Consider the following 17,869-nt stretch of genomic DNA (forward strand, 5'->3'; position numbering starts at 1 on the left):
TCAAAGTAATGTAGGTATTGCATCTCGATTGATATTGATACATCATTTATTGAGTAGAAGAAACTAAAATGTGTTCAGAGTTACTAAAAAATGTGTTACCAGGCCTTAAGAGTATCAAATTTACTTTTTTGCATTTTATTTCCCAACTATATAAATGAAGTTTAATTCCTGTTGGAGTGAAGTGTTCCACCTCTCACTCATCTGCACAAACTGTTAGGATGTTCATGTTGTAAGGTCAAGGAATGGAAGTTAAGTACAGTATTAACATGTTAAAATAGTTGGTCATGGAACCAGGGAAGAAATACCAAGGTATCCAAGTACAGAAGTGTATTTTAGATGCCTCTGAGGTGGTAGGATATACCTGTTATTATCTCTTCGGGACAGAGTATTATATAACATCTTCATGGCAATGTCTCTTTGCCCATGGCACCTCACTACAGCAAAGAAAGAAAGCATTTTAAACCATACAAGTTCTTCCTAGGAGGTGACAGTTTGGATTATGAATAGAGGTACTAGAGAAGAATGTGTGAGTTTTATGTAATATGTGAATGTTATGAAACCTTAAGGTCTCATATCACTGCTGTTACAGTAATCACTGTGATATCTTTTCATTTTAATAGTAATTATATCAGTAGATGAGAAGCTTAGATGTAGGTTTCATATATTGAAGATATTCTTCAAGGCATCTATCCAGGAAAAAAGGGTATTGCAGATGTTTGGAGTTACAGTTTTGAATGCAGCTGGCTAGTTAGGGCTAGGTAAGAGCATGTTTTGTCAAGTGCTTAATAACTGCTATTTGGTTAGCTATTAAAAGCCAATAGCATGAAGAATATAAAAGCATGATTATTTTGTTTTTGTCTTTGAAAGGTGCATTGAAGTTTATTTTCATTGCACAAATGAAGACTGAGGAGATCAACAGAAGATGTCTTAACTTCATGTTAATAAATGTTTGTGCACTTTAAATAAATTGTTAGGTAAATATGAGTTTTACAAACTTGGCAGAAGGAAATCAAAATAAACAGTAGGAAAATACTCTTATAGTGTTTCAGTCAGTAAAGAAGAGATGGAAAGAAAGACTCTTACAGAGATTGGATCATAGCACTGAAGGCAACAAGTTGTTATTTCTGTCTGCTGTTATCTTGGAACTGTCATCATTTAAATCAACATGGCCTCTCCTCGTCAGTACTTACTTAGTGTGAAGATTTTTTATACTTCAGGGAAAAGATATTCTGAATCCAGAATGTGCTCTTGTTTTTTAACTTCTGAATTGTGTCTCTTGTCAAGTAATAAGTACATATGTTAGAATTTATGTGAGCGTTCATTTCTCACTCTGCAATGTTACCTAATCCTGTATGAAACAGACATGAGGGCATGATTTATTTGAGCATCTTCTTTTCAGTTCTGATATTCAGAAGGTTATTACTGAGGTGTTCTAAGTGTATATTTATAGTATATTTGTAGTTGAACATTTGTTACAATATTGGCTTCTTGCAGCTGTGTTTTAAAGATGCAAAACAGCAAAAATCTCAGTTCCTCAAATACGAAGGCTTCTTAAATACAACTCTTGGCTTTATTTATCTTTCTCCTTCACATTAAAAGAAAATCTGAAAGGAGATTGTACCTGAGCAAATTTAACACCATCTCCATGACAACCAGCTAATTAATCGCTATTGGTATGGCTTTGGTCCTCTTCAGTGAGCTGATACTTCCCATCTTTATTTCACGTATTTTCTGGGTTTTCTGTGAAGGTCATTTATTAGTGACAGCATGTACATAGAAAAAGCAGCCTTTCAAAACAGGCAGCAACTTTCTTTAAAAATAGCTCAATCTTACCTGTGTTTTCCTCCCAGTTTTACTTCCTGCACAGTAACATGAGATTTATGACAGGGTTCTTTCTTCTTGTTTTTCCTTTCTTCTGATTGTGTTCATTATACATATTGTGCCTGTGACAACACTGCAGAACAGGCATTCCCCAGCTAAGTTTGGATGTAAGTACTGTAGTAATGAGGAGAAATTCATTTGCAGCATTGTGGTGGTAGTGTGGGCTAAGAGCTAAGTCAGTTTATTTCATTCTTGGGAAAGATTTTCCAAATGGTGTTGAACTGTGAGCTGTATTTCTGTGAGTATTTGGATTTGCTAGCTTAAACTCAGCTGTACGCTTTCTGACCGTCAAAGTTTCTGCAACCGATCAAGAAAATAACTTGATCATTTTTGATACCGTAAATGTTTTGGAGTGTTAATATTACTGCTGGAATCGTTTGCAAGCTTTCCATTTCAAAACAGTCTTCTAAACCGTGAATTTTAAGAAGATTCTGTGCTAGGTCAGAACAAATGTCCATATAGCTCAATATCCTGTCTTTGCTAATTCTTTCTTATAGCAGATACTTGTGATGAACTTATGGGATGGGAAAAGGATGAGGTGGTTAAGAATATTTTCCCCAGAACATCTTCCCAGTGTTCAGTTGTTTATGACTAAAGGAGTTAAAAGCTTGCAAGCTATAAGATGATGTATTAAAGTTCAGTTTAGAAAAGAACAATATTCTTCCACCTGGATGTCTCATGTATTTTTAAGTTTTCATTTTCTGTCTGGACTGGCAGCTCACTTCCTCTTAACAATCTTCATAGATGTTACGTGTTTACTATGGGAGGACATTTTATGCTAACTGTTGAATGGATGGTCTCACTCAAAAGTGGTGTGGTCAACAGCTTAATGTTCAGCTGGATACCAGCGATGGGTGGTGTGCCTCAAGGAACAGTACTGGGACCAGCACTGTCTAATGTCTTTGTTGGTGACTTGGACAGTGAGATTAAGTATGCCCTCTGCAAGTTTGTGGATGTCACCAAGCTGTGCGGTGCTGTCAGCACACTGGAGGGAAGGGATACCATCCATAGGAGCTTTGACAGGCACAAGAGATGGACCCATGTGAACAATATGCCATTCAACAAGGCCAAATACAAGGTCCTGCAGCTGTGTTTGTTTGTCATGTCTGATTGATGTATGAATTGTTTGTTTTGCTGACAGTTTGTGGAGTACTTCTGCATTTACCTCAGGTAATTTAGTAGTACTTGTGAGAGTTGGATTTTGACATTCAGGTGTTAGTATGAACTCTCTTGAAACAAAATAAAGCATTAAAAGGATTGACGAGATATGTGTAGAAAAAGCAACCAAGAAATAAGTATTTTGGCTGAATGTTTTATATATCATTGAAAATACAAAGATACATGTAACATGCCATTATGCTGCTTTTAATGTGTCTGAAATACTATAAAGAAAACAAAAACTTTGTGGCAACCCCCTTACTTTTATACCATCAAGTGAAAAAAATTTATAGAAGAGTTTGGAAGTAGTTCTACATTCCTTCTTAAGCTGTTTTTTTTTCCTTGTGGACCTACTGGAAGACAAGGATTAAAGATCATAGATAAGGATATTTTGCATAACAAATGATGAGATAAATGAATTTAAATGAACCTTTAGTACTTGAGGTTTGCATGAAGTGAGGTGAGGAAAGGGAAACCTATACCAAAACTGATACTGAATTGGAGATGTTAGGCTGCTTAAGTGACTTTGAAGATTGGGAATGTATTCTTTATGATATTAGATTATGTCTACTCTGAATTATTGTTATTTTAACTACTTATCTGACATTGTGATATATGTGCATTTAAAATGATATATTAATGGGTTTTTTTTGTTTCACCTTTTCTCTTTTTAATATGTGACATTCTACTGAACACGTGAAGATTGCTGCGTTCACTGTATCCTGGCTTGCTTGTTCTGTGAATTTCTTACCCTCTGTAACATTGTTCTGGGACAAGCATCTTGTGGCATCTGCACATCGGACACCTGCTGCTGTTGCTGTGGGGACGAGATGGGGGATGACTGTAACTGCCCATGTGATATGGACTGTGGCATAATGGACGCGTGTTGTGAATCTTCAGATTGCTTGGAGATCTGCATGGAATGCTGTGGGATCTGCTTCCCATCCTGAAGTACTTATCTTTTCCTAGTTTTTTTCTCTTAAAAACTGGAGAGCTTTTCTTTAAATACATTTGAAGAAAGACAAGGTAAGATTTTCACACAACCAACTGGTATTGCACTGTTCATTCCCTATATATAAATATATTTTTTAAGCAATCCTCAAGTCTGTATTCTAACACAAAATGTATAGTTTTGTATGTGAATCTCAAGCTACATTCCAACTTACTTTTGGCTTTGCAAATGGAAGATTTTATTGAAACTGAACTATAGGCCTGATGCTGCAGGCAATCAAAGAGGGCAAAGTTGCCATTTGAATTTAGTGACAGGTTTTGGTCAGAGAAGAGACTACAGGGCAAAGCCTCAAGTACTTGTCTTTACCTACTTCAGTATTTAAACACTCAAATGGCTCCGTACATAGCATTCTTTTATAGGAGTTCTTAAAAGCAAAAGGTTTTTTTTTCAGTCTCTTTGGGTTGAAAGCAACCTATAATTTTAAACTAAGTTAAATTCTCAGCGCCGGTAATCTGCTGTTGATTTTGCTACCAACATCACACTGACAGTGTTTCTTTTGTTTTGAATATCTCACTGATTTGATAGTCATATTTTCCATTGTTGGTGATGCCTGAAGATTTGGCAAACTAAAGTCAATATAAGTTTCGCCATGTTTTAGAATGCCAGCATTTTGTTGCTATCAGTCAAGACAGAATGGAGAATTTATATTTTATTTCACTACTAATATTACTTGAAATGCTTCTTTTTAGAAAGAGACTTTGGAAATTTCTGTGGACATGAAATGTATCCTTACACTAACAAACTAATAGACTAATCTTCACAATTTGGCTAGAATCAGAAAATTATCAAAAGTTCACTCAAGAGTCTAAACATTGATGATCCTGTCAATTTTTGTTGTTTTACAGATAGTGTCACATAATTTAATACTTAGTTATTCACTGTGTGAGAAATATCCATAGAGGATAGCACCATTGAAAAATGATATAAAGACTAAATTAATACTGAATCAATCAAGGAATTCTGTCTTCATATGCAAAAAGCAAATGCAGACATATATTCTCATATGTGCCTTAAGTGTTACTTAAAAAGAAGCTATGTAAAACGTCGATAGTTTGGAAAAGCGTATACTTTTCAAAAAAAGAATAACAAGTTCTGAAATGTTTGGTAAGCATACTGCTGGGATTTGGTTGTTAACTCTTTACCTGTTATACCATTAAGATTTTCTAGTTAATATCTGTTTTTGTCATAGAAACTGTGAAATGAATTTGGTCCAACATATAAAGAGGTTTACGACATTCCCAGATTTAGGGAATAATGGTACCCATTTTCTTTCCCTTTTGTTAGTCATTCCCCTCTACGTCTGTAACCTATTAACTTTTCTGCCCAAACCACCTGTACATCTTTATTTCACATAGTGTTACTTTCCTATCTACACTCCAGATTTCCCATTTGTAGATTATTGGATGTAGTAAACTTGTTAAAAAGTCATCAGTAGCCAGTACCTTACTTCTGTTAAGTGAATTGACCATTAATGTCTCTTTCCACTGAAATGAATTCAGTTTCTGTAAATGTGACAAACTAAACATTGCAGGAATGTGAAGCTAAGTCAACAAATTGTCTAATATTAACCCAAGCTTCTCCCTGTGAACACTGACTAGTAGTGCTTACTACTGCAAGTTATCACTGAATAGCCAAATCCTCAACTATAATCAGAAGCTGGGAGGTGCCTTAACATCTGCAGTGTTGTATATTCAGGTGCAATGCAGTTTTACACAGAAGGTGTCTTATCTGTTTCTTGATTCATATTTTTTTGGTTTTGTTTTATTTCCCTCTGTATATTGGGCCAGATTCAGATCTGTGTTGCATTAACTAAGTACATTTCCATTAATGTCAGAATTTTCCATTGGTGTAGCTCCAGTTATGGAGCACAAAGGTATTATGGTAATAGGCAGGCTAATAAGCAATCATATAGTTAAATTGATAAATTCCCTGAGCTCAGAATCAGGCCCATGGGGCTCAATTATGACTCCTAAAAGTCTGAACCACATTGGGAAGGGGGAAGAGGTGCATTGGTTGAGTGGCAGTGCCTGGAGGCATTTTGCCTTTGTAAGGCATAATGCCTCTGGGGAAATTGGGGGCATCACGGTGAGCACTGGGACTTGATGCACCTTGGAAAAAGTGTAGACAGTGCTTCACCCATCGGAGGCCTATGGTTGACACAGTGGTGATGGGGACATGTTCTCTGGGGCTAGGTAGCAACACTAGCTGTCCTTCCTTGTGTCCTTATCACAGAAGGGTGAGTTATGGCAGTTTCTTGTCTCTTTGTGCTTCTGGAGGCGGGAAAAAGGACTTCCTGTTGCCTGTCCTGCTGGGATATCTCTGCCTGAGCAGTTCCAGCTTTGTGTTTGCAAAACTGCACATTTGCATTTGAAGCTTTTAGTGAATACTGGATGTTAGTAGAAATTACTTTTACCACGGGTTAAGATAGTAGAAAAATGTAAATGTCAGTCCAGGGATTCTTCTTTCTAAGTGAAAATTCAGAGTTTACACAAGCCTCGTTTCTACTTACAGGAGCTCAGATATTGTTTAGATTAACTGAAATTATGAGATCCTGAGAAATATATTCACTATTAAGAATTTACTTCCAGTCCTGTTAAAACACAGATTCTAAATACGAGAGCTCTGTTTATGCGTACATGCATATGTGTACAAACACTCCTACACATGCATACGTACACACATATACAGATACATTACTTCTTTTCCCACTTCCTTTGTGAAATGCTAAGAACTGAAAGTGCTGTGTTTGTTTACCCTTACAGTGATTAGAACTATCTAAGTATTACAGACAATTTACAAAATAAAATGTGGGATTTGTTTGTCATTGAAATGTAATCTGCTACTATTTGTCATAGAGATATTAGCACTTTTGTAAAATGTATCTTTGTAGCAGAGAATATTAGTATGTAGTTTAAGGACTTTCTTTCTATATTTATATTATTAAATTCTGTTTTGTAATTTTCGCTCCATAGGCAATCTTATAAGCACCTTGTGTAATTAAAACAAGCAGAATTAGAAGGAGACAAATGTGAAAGTGTAGTTCAAGTAAAATTAAAACATCAGAACTTAACTGTGTTTTATAACAGTTCTTGTGAACTTGTACAGTGTTTCAGTATATAGCTCTGCAAACTGGCCCATTTGAAAAAATGGTAACTTGCTTTTTGTATTTTATATTAACTGGATGTGCTATTCTCAAACACTATTTTGAAATAAAGATCTTTATTTTGAAACTTTGGGATATCTTCTACTCTGTTAATGTTCTGAATAATGATTTTGTGTCTTATTCGTGATTGTTCTGTTATAACATTTATTGAAGGCTTTGGTCTTTGGTGCTTTGCAGAAAGAGGGTGAGCCAGTGTAGGTGAGCAGTCTTAACAGGCAGATATGTTAACAGCTCCGGGGCTTCTAGCATGACACTCCATCTTATAGACCAACAGTGGAACAGTTGATATCATTAAGGGGCCAAATTAATTTAATAGTGTAATTAATAAATTAAATGGAATTCCAGTAATCACCAAATTTGATCAAAATGAGAACTATGTAAAAACAGGTGCTGCGGCAGCATTTGGTTTTCTAAAAACAAGCTGAATATTTCGTTGATACATAACAGTGCTGTAAATAGATAACGATGAAATGCTCTGTGGGCAATGAAACTGAAGGTTTTTGTGCAATACCACTACTTTAAAATAAGGAAATTTTTTAAAATCAGTTTGTTTAAACTCAGATAGAATAGACCATTTCATGTCTGATTTAAGCACATATTTCTTCATGTGGCTTAAGTGAATGAGATCGGTTTTATGCTGCTTCAAAACTGCACTAATTTTCATACACATGCTTTAAAGATATTGAATGTTCTACTGTGTCTGTGTGCATGGGTTCTCAGAGGGTCTAAAATAAAAATAAATCTCTTCAAGATGTTTTGCAGGTTGCACAAGGCAGACATTCTATGCCTGGGTGTGTACCGTAAGTTTTTAGTGTTGAGACTATGCTGGAAACTTCTCTTAGTTGTTGACTGGACAAGTAGCACCATTTGAGACTTGTTGCAGTGTTCTTTGCCGGTGTCTATAGCAGCTGGTATTCACCCCAGCTCCTCCTGCAGAAAAGCCTTTTATCAAACAGGGTCATAATCAGCAATATAAGGCAGATTTTGGATTGAATATTGGTTCTATTTCAACTACAATACTCATGCTAAGAACTACACGTTGAGTTTGGTGAATCCTTTGATGTAGTGTTCTGAATTAAAAGCTTTTGTCCCTGTTGTTTTTGTGTGTGGTTTTCTTTGTCGTAATGGTTGCAATAATTGATGTATGTTTTTTGAGAACATTGCCATATATTGCTGTATTTCCACGGGAAAGCTCCTTTTACCAGCAGTAACCTTGTGCAAGACAACATAAATATCTGAAGTCTTATTCTTAGACCAAGAATTAAATCAAAGATTTCAGAATAATATCTCTTATCTTGTCTCTGTCTCTTGTGTGTGTGGATGTGTACACCACATGTTGGTGGACTTCATGTTCATAGTGACAACAAAAACTTTAGGCATTAATCCTACGTTACTATTTTTAATCTTCTAAACCTTCTGTTTTCAGTTACAAAGGGAACTGTTCAACCTTACCTCAATTTTAGCATCAGAATTTTGAAAGATCAATAAGAATAATACACTGCACCCACTTCCGTGATGAACTTGTTTGCTGCACTCAGTAAATGCGAATGTGAAGTTGATTGCTTCTACAAAATTCAACTTTCTCATAAGCACATGCTTATGCTATTTACCAGTGATTTGATGCTAGTGACATAAAAGGATGGCCTTCCTCTCCTTCACAAACCTCTGATGTGATGGGCTATTTCTATTGTAGATGGAATGTGGGAAATTTCTCTGAATTAACCATTCTGCAAAACAGCAGGTGTTGAGTTTGATTAGGTGGTCTTAAGCTCTGTATAGGTTTTAGCATATCAGCTCACCTCTCTTGAAAATAATTTAATAAAACACTAGATACAATCCAGTTTGCCTCTTTCATGTATATATATGATAGCAATTGATGTTCATTACCATTCAATACTCATAAAAGCATGATGTTATATGAAAGATTGTATAGTACCTTTTTATATCTTTAGTAGTATCTTAACTAATTTTTATTCTGATATGCATATGCTATTTTAACTGACAAAATACTCCACTGTAATTGAAGCTCTTTATATCATCTCAGTGGTATGTAATTGGTGCCCAAGCACTGTACAATTCCTCTTCAATCAGTGATGTAGGCTTCTGCAATTTCTCTCATCTCCAAGTTGCTGCAAGAGTGACCACACAGTGAATATGCTGTACTCCAGTTTGTATGCCTCTCATATTACTTTCCTTTTCCACAGTGTTTGTTTCTTTAGCTTAATCAGACTTATGATTTTTGTTGTTGTTGTTGTGTATTTTTTTCTTTAAAAGTCTTTGTAACTTGAAGAGCAGAAAAAGGATTTTAATAGGGCATGGTAGGAGTATATTACATTGTAATTTACTTCTTTATTTTCTCTTCATTCAGTGCTATGTGCGGCTCCTAATCAAAGACTTGTGAAAGCATTTCATTTGGAAATTTGGAATATATCTCAGTTACTGCTGTAGTTCATGTGTTTACAAACCTCAGAATGCATTAATTCTGCCTTGCTTGCTGAAATAAGGAACTGAAATTTCTGTTAGTTGAGATATACTCCAGTCTTGCAAACCGACAGTCTTCAAAATAGTTCTCCTCACAGGAATAAGACTAGTACATAATTTTAAAATTAATAGATTTTGCAGTGTCATGCAGCCTTTTAGATTCTGTGCTACTTTCAGTTACTGAAGACTAATAAGAACATGCGTGGAAAAAGAAATGTACTAAGTACCATGAGTTTGCATTCCTCCCTAGGATATCTAGCTCTGTTTATCTGTTTCTTCTGTGGTGAGGAGACACCTTGATTACATATTTAATGTGGACTAACAGTGATGTTTTAGAATCCATGATAACTTCAAGGTCATTATGAATAGTGTGTGAAGGATAGAGGGAAATGCTGCACAACTATTCCGCTACTGTTGACAACTGCTGTCTGTGCGTCAGTAATCTGCTTTGCAGCTATCATGCTTTCATAAGGTTAATTTAAAAAAATTAAAATATCCATGACTGAATTTTTTTATTCAGTCTTGTTTCTTCAGAAAGAATAATTAAACTTATTTACACAATTACATTTTAGTAAACTATTATACCAGCTTAACTGTAACACATTCTTGTGAAAGTGCATTAAGCAGCAATCCAAATGCAATTTAGCTGCTGAAGGCATTATTTTCTATCTAATTATTCATAAATTAATGAATAAAATTAAATTCCAATCACTGAAAAAAAAATGAAGCAATGGTGAGAATCAGAACTACAGATTAGTTAAAGCTATGCAATGCATAACAGAATTAAAGCTTTCTTTTATTCAAATTCAATGCTTAAAAAAGAACAAATCCATCATCTTGAAATTTGACTTGTAGCTTGACATTAAAAATAATATGAGTAGAATTTTCAGTGGGGTAAGCACAAAACTAGTTCAAGTAGTGTCACTCTCAATTAATGTACTCAGGTGGTGTGCCCATTAAAATTCCCACTTGTGGGTTCAGCTCTCTATGCAAATGGGGTCATTACCTGGAGAATTTAATTGGGTATGACACTGGGAGTAGGAATTTTCCTTTCAAAATAAACCTACTTGCACACATTTTCACTAGAAATTTGATTGTTACATATACTTCATATTGTTTGGCTCTATAAATATTTACCAAAATTGAGAATGTCTTCACTTATTTATTTTTTTACAGAGGATTCATAATGTATCAAAATGATTTTTAAATCATTCCATGTATTGCATATGCAAGTCTTGTTGCAAAGACCTGTGGTGAAAATGCATTTTGGGTGTTAAATTGATATTTTTACATGTTTCACATCCTTTTAAAGCTCACATTAATTTTTATAGCATCTGAAACTGGAACTGTAATATTTTTATAGCATACGTATGTGTTACTGAAAACAGATTATGTAATTCTGAACTTGTATCTCACACATTATTTGGAACGGACAAAAATATATTGTGTTTCTGAGTAATACCATCTTCTAACTTCTGCTGCAAATTACATGGCAGGATCATTTTTGTGAAGAAGACTAATACTTCAAGACGTTAATCCAAAATGCACACATAAATACTGAGGGAATGCAAACGTATGTGGCTGGAACTTCTGGAGAACTTGATGTTCTGCAGTGTAAACTGAAAGAGTGTTCTTGAAAAACTCCAGTGAAGGGAGTTTTAGACACTGTAGAGACAGCACTAGTGCTACAGTAGTCATTAGAGAAATAAAGCTGTTTTCTAAGATACCATTTAATCTTGTTTCTGTAAGGCTGACGTATCCATGTTCTGTTCCCAGTGGATGTGTAGAACAATCACCATTCTCTCGTCATAACCTTTCCTATATTAACCTTTCATATAATTTGTGTACTCCTGCCTAATTTACCCGGTCCAAAGAAATCCAGTCTGATTTCTTCTACCTTTCTTCTTCAGTACAGTACTTTAGTGCAACATCCATTTCAAGCATTCTATAGTGTATGTTTTATGCTTGTTTGTAAGTATCACAAGACAACTTGTGCTATGAGTTATCTGGAAATAAGAAGCTTAGATGTTGCTCACAGAATTGAGGTAAGAAATACATTTGTGTCAATAACATTCATAGATTTCTGTGGCAAGAAAATCAAAAGTACTCAGTTCCACTTTCTCTAAAGGAAGGACTTGAAAGAATCAACATTGTGCAATATAGAAAAGATTTTATTGGGATTTGTAGAAAACTTTTTAAAATTTCCAGTATGAATGTTTGGATTGCTGTCTTAACAAACGAAAAGAGAAACTGAATCTAAAATAGCATTAGAGCTTATCCTCATTTGTTGATTCTGCATTTTTCACCATCTCAGCTTTCAGTGTCTCTTTCCTAACCAACATCCTCCATGTTTTCACTGAAATGCCCTGCCTGGTTCCATTGATTCTCATGGCTTCTTTGATGAGTAATGCATACCAACCAAGGAATGTTGTTTTCTTTATTAAATTAGTTGAGATTACCACAATACTTAATAATTAGGAGAATTTGGAGAAATCTGATTTAATTATTTGGGAAAATCATTGGAAACGTTTTATGGAAGTAATGAAAAATTATAGGAAAGGTACTAATGCATGTCAACATAGTTTTATGGGAAACTGTTATTAACAAATATGATTAACAGTTTGGCAGATAAAATAATTGTATAACTGTGGTACACTTGAGTTCTTATGACATCTGACTTAGGATTCATATGACATCCTGATTTGCAAGATTATGCTGTAATACATACATATGCTATAGACTGAAAATGAGTTAACTGCTAGGCCTCAGGAAGTAGTTGTCAGATGAAATAATTGTTAAACCAGTGATTTTAGAGAGGTTCTGCAAAGATTGGTACTGTGCCTGGCACAATTCAACATTTTATCAATGATCTGGAAAATTTCCCAGCAAAATTTGCAGATGAATCAATACTTGGTGGAATAGTAAATTAAAAATGCACTGTGTTAAAGATGCTTATTTAAAGCAATTTGGATCACGTAGGTGGGACCTATTCTGAGAATTTTCTTTCCATGCTAAGAAAGACAAGTAAATATTTAGAATTTTCTTCAAAGAAATAAGATGATTTTGGAAAACTTGAAAACATTGAATAAACAATGATTTTCATTTGAAATAGTTTCACCTTCCTTGATGACCTTTAAATTTTTAAACGGGCAATGCAGTGAGTGAGAGCAGGGAAGCATGTCTGTTCAGGAAACCAGTTTTTTTCATGTTTTGAAAAATATCAATAGTCTAAAATAGAGCTAGAGAAATTTAGAGTCATAAAATTGGTTTATAAGGAGAGAAATACAGTGCTTAATCCAGTCAGTTTATCAAACAGAAGACTGAAATAGAACTTCATTATATGGTACCAGCACCTTCAAAAGCAAAAATTACGTTTTTCTGAAGCTGTTCTTATTCTAGTAGAGAGGTGCAGAACACACTGAAATCAAAAGGCAAAGAAACATTGGTGTCCAATTTCTTATCTGATTATAAATGTGAATATAGTAATGGGTAGAACAAACTATAAAGCCACCATGTGTTTACAAACCTGATAGTCTTAGCTCAAGCCTGAATGCTTTTCTGAAAGATACCTTGGAAAGTCTGTGTATTTTTTTTACATGTTTATGTATATACTTAATAAATGACTTATAGAGAAAATGTATTTTATATATATTATATATATATTTATATTTATGTATACTATATATATTTGGGTACATGTGCACTCACACACAAACACACATGTCTCTTATGTTATTGTGATGGCCCATGACATCAAAAGCAGATGCTGGTGGTATGGCAGCAGTCTGAGCCTTCCCACCAGTATCCCATTATGTCTTCTCTTGTGACAGATGGCAGCAGAGGGGCAGTCTGGCAAAATGGCATCTGCCCTGGAAGTACGTATGAAGCAAAAGTGTGTCACTGAATTCCTCTGTGCAGAAAAAATGACACACTGACATTTATCGATGCTTGCTGAACATCTGTGGAGACAATACAGTGGATGTGAGCACTGTGAGGTGGTGGGTGGTGCAATTTGGCAGTGGACATAGTGACATGAAGGCAGCCTCATTCCAGACAGCCATGCACAGCTGTCATACTATAAAATGAAGATCACCCCTATCAACTCATCTGTGCAAATCAGCTATTAGTGATGACGCTGTTGAAAAAATAGTGTTTTGTTGCTGAGGAATTCCCTCTTTAAATATTCTTTTTTTTTTTTTCTTTGTACCTGTTGCATTTTCCATAGAAAAAAAATGGGGAGCATTACTTTTGGAGTGACCTGCATTTGTAATCAGTAAGTGTTGGATTGGCTGGAGTTTAATTTCCTTTAATTTCAGTTAAGCCATGGGCAGACCTTGTAGCTCTCTATAACTGCCTGAGAGTGAGTTGGGTGTTGGCCTTAATTTTGCACCAGGGGAGGTTCACGTTGGATATAAGGAAAAACTTCTCAAAAAGAGTGGTTGTGCAGTGGTATGGGCTGTCCAGGGAGGTGGTGGAGTTACCATCCCAGGAGATGTTGCTAAGGCACTAAGGGACATGGTTTAATGGGCAATATTGGTGGTAGGTGGATGATTCACCTAGGTGATCTTGGAGGTCTTTTCTAGCCTTAATGATTCTACAACTCTCTGATTCTATGCGATACTCAAGTATTTGTTGTCTAACACCATTAATGCATTATATTAATCATTTGAATGGGTGGACATTACTCAGTAAACAGCAAAAATAATAGAAAGAAATGTTCTTCCATAAAGCTACAATTGGCATATTATCTCCTTATATTCTAGATCTGTAATAAAAGTACCAGCATTCCAGACTACTTATCACAACTGTGTTCAGAGATAAAATCTAATGAGGAAGTGATATTTATTGCCCCATGCTGTGCAAGTATTTTAAAGTAGGGACAGGTCCTCTGGGTCTCCCTAGAATTATAGAATCACTCAGGTTAGAAAAGACCTTAAAGATCACGGAGTCCAACCATGGCGTAACCATGCTACCCTATCTCTAACAACCCTTTGCTAAATCACGTCCCTGAGCACCACATCCAAATGGTTTTTAAACACATCCAGGAATGGAGACTCAGCCCCCTCCCTGAGGAGCCTGTTCCAGTGCTTCACAACCCTTTCTGTAAAGTGTTTCCTGATATCCAACCTAAACTTACTCTGGTGCAACTTAAGGCCATTTCCCCTCATCCTGTCACATGTCAACAGTGAGAAGTCAGTCACAGATGTTTTCACTATTGACATTCAAATATGGCGAATGTAGGTTATAGTTCTGGACTAATAATTCAAATAAAATTTATTTCTATTGGAAAAAAAAAAAGTAAGACATTAAATGTTAATTTCAAGGGCAAATCAAAACTGAAGTCCCAAAGAAAATATTTTAGATTAGATGAATTACCTGTAAAACAAACATCATAGATAAAAAGTGAATTTACTTAATATAAAAAAGTTAATAAAATCGGCTGTGAAAGCAAGATGAGCAGCACTGTTAAGATAAATAGTCCACTCTCACTGAAATAAAGCATGAAAGTTCATCTATGATATAGAAGTTCATGGAAAAATTGCAAGACAAAATACAGTCTTCTATCCACTGGGACTTGTCTGTTGTGAGCTGTCAGTAGGCTGATCATAACCATTGCAAATCTACTCTGAAATGTTAAGATAGGAAAAATACAGAGCTAGAAGGTCTGATTCCTCTGGGCTGATGAAAAGAAGTGGGTGCTGGCTTTTTTTTGTGTGTTAACGTTCCTCAGATTTCAATGCAGAAAATTATAGAGCAGGTGGAAAGGTCAGGAGTGTGTAGAGGCTTTGAGCATGTTTCACTTCCCTGTTTCTTAGAGGTTAATGTAATGCTGTGTTACACTGATTCAGCAGGAGTTTTCAATTTCCCTACTCCAGGAGAAAGATAACTAACAAAGTATACCTTATTTGTTTGCTTTCTTCATGATGCTTCTTCACTTATATGTTGCTCCTGAGTTACTCAAAATAATAAATGGAATATTGATCCCTATGGAAATCATTAGTTTGTTAACACTATTAGATTGTTAGAGTATGTTTTGAGGGTTATGGAAATTTCTTCAAATAGAAAAATCATTTTCTTGCTATTCATAGTGTGAAAGTGTCTTAATATTCCATTGTGATTTATATGCCTGCATTTTTGTTAGACCATTTCCTTATTCCCTAGTAGTAACATTTAAACATGTTGTCCCTAGTTAAACCAAACGAAAAACAAGAGCAATTAAAACAAAACAAAAGTAAAGTAAACAAAACAAAACAAAGAGAACTGCATAGAGAATGGTGGGCATATTATTACCCCACTGATGAGGAACTTGCATGATTTGCTCAGCTCTTACGGGCTGTCAGAGAGTCCACACGAGGATTCTAAAAATGTGTAACTGTGCAAAAAAGCTGCTGCTGAAACTCACATCCCATTAAACATAAGGGAATTAAGCTGAGAGACTCAAATCATACAACCAGAAAGCGGCAAGTTTTCTTTAATTCTACTACTCATGGAACAAACTGTTATCTGTCATTTTAAGCATGATCCCCATAAATATGAATAGTTTAAATTGTTTTCAAAATAAATCCTAGTTCTTTGACTTCTGTTCTGCAATACTATCATGATGGTATTCTCCACTAACCATTCAAGCCTTTTTTCCCACCAAATAATTTTCTAAATCTGTTATTGCAGGGCAGCCTTCAGGTAGCAAACTACAAAGAGCCGAGAAGAAAACTTGATAGTGGCTTAGAAAAAATCTTCTGTAGGTTTGGAAAAGAAACTGTATTTCTATTAGGATAAGTTTTCATTTATTTATTAATTTTTACTAATACCAGTTTTTTGACTCGAGGCTAAATTTTAAAAATTAGTCCCATATCTTATACTGAAGCAACTTTTTTTTTGCGGCAAAAAATTCTAATGAAAAAATAAATAATGCGCTGCCTAATTGTGTACCTAGTTAGCATTAATAAAGTATTATGTGTGTAATTTTTAGAACTAAAAGTAGTACTGTGGTTGTCACATATTACTGTACACATAGTTTGATTGTCGCAGAGTAGACATCTGCCAGAAACATTTCAGTTTAGCATGATGAGCGTACTGTAACCCTGTCAAAAATCACGTAACAATGCTGAAGTATTGCTTTGAATATGGGTTGAAAAACAGAAATAAGTGTATTGAAGAAGGTTTTCAAATTCTCTCCGAACCCAGTCATTACTGGTTGCAATGGCCAGGCATGTAGGAGTGCTGCTGCTCCATGGGGGATTCCTGGGAAGTGAACAATACTTAGTTAATCAGGGTAGTGAAAGAAAAGACACTGTTACAGACTGTAGGTGCTCCAAGTAGGCTCTCAGCCCCACAGCAAGGATGCGAGCACACTAAGGGCATGCAATTTACAGAACACTGTAAAGATTTTTGAAGTATAATTGTTGAAGACTTCTATTAAAAGTTAAATGGCAAAGGTGCAATTTGTTTGTGATGTTTTCTGTGGTGGCACTATTCCAGATGCTTAAATTTTTACCAAGTTCATATGGATCACTGTGAGCAGGGCTGCTTGGCTTAATATGCTTGTTGAATCCTTTTTTCTCAGTTATTGGGCCCAGTTCTGAACTCAGATAAACAGTGGAAGCAGACTGGGAAAGCAGGTGTTGCCAAGAGGCTTAATGGCAATTCTCTAGGATCCTGACATTTCAAGAAGTAGTGTATCAAGAAAGGTAAGTACTCTTGCATCTTTGACAAAAGATTCTTCAGTGTGGTATGTGGCTATCTCACTTTTTTCCTCAGGGTAGAGCTTTTTGTATTTTCAATAGAGGCCAAAGGAGTTTCTGCACATTTCAAACAGAAGGTAATACATGATCCTGGGATGTAACTCAAACACCACATTTGTATATTTAATAAAACTTTTATTTATGAAAGGGAATTACAGATGTCTAACTGTATCTTCATAGGCCCTCTGTCTGTCTGTCTGTGTGATTATTTCCATAGTCTTCAGGTAACAACTAGAATCAAAGGTAGGATATCAATTTGCAGTCTTATTTAATAGAATTTTAAACCGTAAAATCCAAACTACTTGCTCATCTGTAGGTACAATTGCTGTAAATTTTGTCCTGATATTAAATGTTGGATAATAAACATGCATTGTTTGTTCTGTTATAATTTTCTATAGGTAAGGAATTTCAAAAACTCTCTGACAGCAGAGG

The 17,869-nt window shown here is 35.3% G+C and overlaps 1 protein-coding gene across 2 annotated transcripts in view; it reads left to right on the forward strand.

Moving 5' to 3' along the window:
• Positions 1-7,281, forward strand: part of MDFIC (MyoD family inhibitor domain containing) — a 49,520-nt gene extending 42,239 nt beyond the window's left edge. For both annotated transcript variants that reach the window (XM_065743476.1, XM_065743475.1), the window contains one exon: positions 3,742-7,281. In XM_065743476.1, coding sequence (XP_065599548.1) covers positions 3,742-3,989 — 248 coding nt within the window. In that variant the 3' untranslated portion in view covers positions 3,990-7,281. The remainder of the gene's footprint in view (positions 1-3,741) is intronic.
• Positions 7,282-17,869: the final 10,588 nt, after the last annotated feature.

This window comes from Cyrtonyx montezumae, unplaced genomic scaffold, assembly GCF_038088225.1.
Source record: "Cyrtonyx montezumae isolate F1298 unplaced genomic scaffold, pur_monq_1.0 scaffold_3, whole genome shotgun sequence".
Taxonomy (NCBI): domain Eukaryota; kingdom Metazoa; phylum Chordata; class Aves; order Galliformes; family Odontophoridae; genus Cyrtonyx; species Cyrtonyx montezumae.